Here is a 1,435-nt window from a genome sequence, read left to right on the forward strand (position 1 = left end):
TTGGAGGAGCGACGCGCTACAGGCGACATTGGATTGGAGGATAGTCATACATAAGGAAACACGTCACACGAGCACAGAACCCATTCTAGTCATACATAAGGAAACGCGTCACACGAGCACAGAACCCATTCCAGTCATACATAAGGAAACGCGTCACACGAGCACAGGACCCATTACTGTCATACATAGGGAAACGCGTCACACGAGCACAATATAGTCATACATAGGGAAACGCGTCACACGAGCACAATATAGTCATACATAGGGAAACGCGTCACACGAGCACAATATAGTCATACATAGGGAAACGCGTCACACGAGCACGGACTCTTACCCTCTCTATGAAGACGTCTCTCTTTGTGAATTTGCGCACGGCGGTCAGCGTGTCCTGCACGATCCCCATAACGGGGCGATTGGACTGCGGGGTAACAATCATACGCGGCACCATTGCCAACTCCTGGATCTCCGCCCGCGTCTCCAGAGACTGAGGAAGGTGCAAATTCATCTCATCGCCATCAAAGTCAGCGTTGTAGGGAGTGGTGACACTGAACAGAGGGGCAATACACATCACATACAGTGCAGAGGGGAGGAGCCAGGGGCAATACACATCACATGCAGAGGGGAGGAGCCAGGGGCAATACACATCACATACAGTGCAGAGGGGAGGAGCCAGGGGCAATACACATCACATACAGTGCAGAGGGGAGGAGCCAGGGGCAATACACATCACATGCAGAGGGGAGGAGACAGGCCAGGGGCAATACACATCACATACAGTGCAGAGGGGAGGAGCCAGGGGCAATACACATCACATACAGTGCAGAGAGGAGGAGCCAGGGGCAATACACATCACATACAGTGCAGAGGGGAGGAGCCAGGGGCAATACGCATGTAGCCCTGGGGGGAGGAGCCAGGGGCAATATAGATCCTATATAGTCCAGAAGGGAGGAGCCAGGGGCAATATAAATCATATGTAGCCCTGGGGGGAGGAGCCAGGGGCAATATAGATCCTATATAGTCCAGAAGGGAGGAGCCAGGGGCAATATAAATCATATGTAGCCCTGGGGGGGGGGTGCGAGGTTTATGAACTCACCTGAGGTTGAGTCGGAAGGTGGACCAGGGCAGAATACGCACCCGATGCCCCATCATAGACATCTTATGCAGGGTGGGCTGTCTGTTGAAGATTACAATGTCCCCATCACACATGTGTCTCTCAACCTGATGAGGAAACAGACTGGGGTCAGAGGTCAGGGAGGAAACAGACTGGGGTCAGAGGTCAGGGAGGAAACAGATTCCCTATTAATACAGAGGAGCCATTTACCCACCAACATTCATTCTCTGCAGCCTTGTAGTCTGACCAGGTCAGGAGTATCACCCAGCTATAGCAGCACACTAACAATCAGACCGGGTTTATGAATAAAGAGGGGGAGGGGAC

At 52.5% G+C, this 1,435-nt stretch overlaps 1 protein-coding gene across 1 annotated transcript in view; it reads right to left on the bottom strand.

The window, feature by feature from the left end:
* Nucleotides 1-334: 334 nt before the first annotated feature.
* The window catches only part of LOC108803731 (DNA-directed RNA polymerase II subunit RPB1-like), a gene marked incomplete at its 3' end in the record, with an annotated part of 7,955 nt that continues 6,854 nt past the window's right edge, over nucleotides 335-1,435 (bottom strand). Inside the window, exons 9-10 of the mRNA XM_018575550.1 lie at nucleotides 1,094-1,218; nucleotides 335-545 (exon numbers count right to left, since the gene is read on the bottom strand). Coding sequence (XP_018431052.1) covers nucleotides 335-545; nucleotides 1,094-1,218 — 336 coding nt within the window. The remainder of the gene's footprint in view (nucleotides 546-1,093; nucleotides 1,219-1,435) is intronic.

The sequence above is a fragment of the Nanorana parkeri genome, unplaced genomic scaffold (genome assembly GCF_000935625.1).
Source record: "Nanorana parkeri isolate BGI_ZX_2015 unplaced genomic scaffold, ASM93562v1 scaffold4108, whole genome shotgun sequence".
Lineage (NCBI taxonomy): Eukaryota > Metazoa > Chordata > Amphibia > Anura > Dicroglossidae > Nanorana > Nanorana parkeri.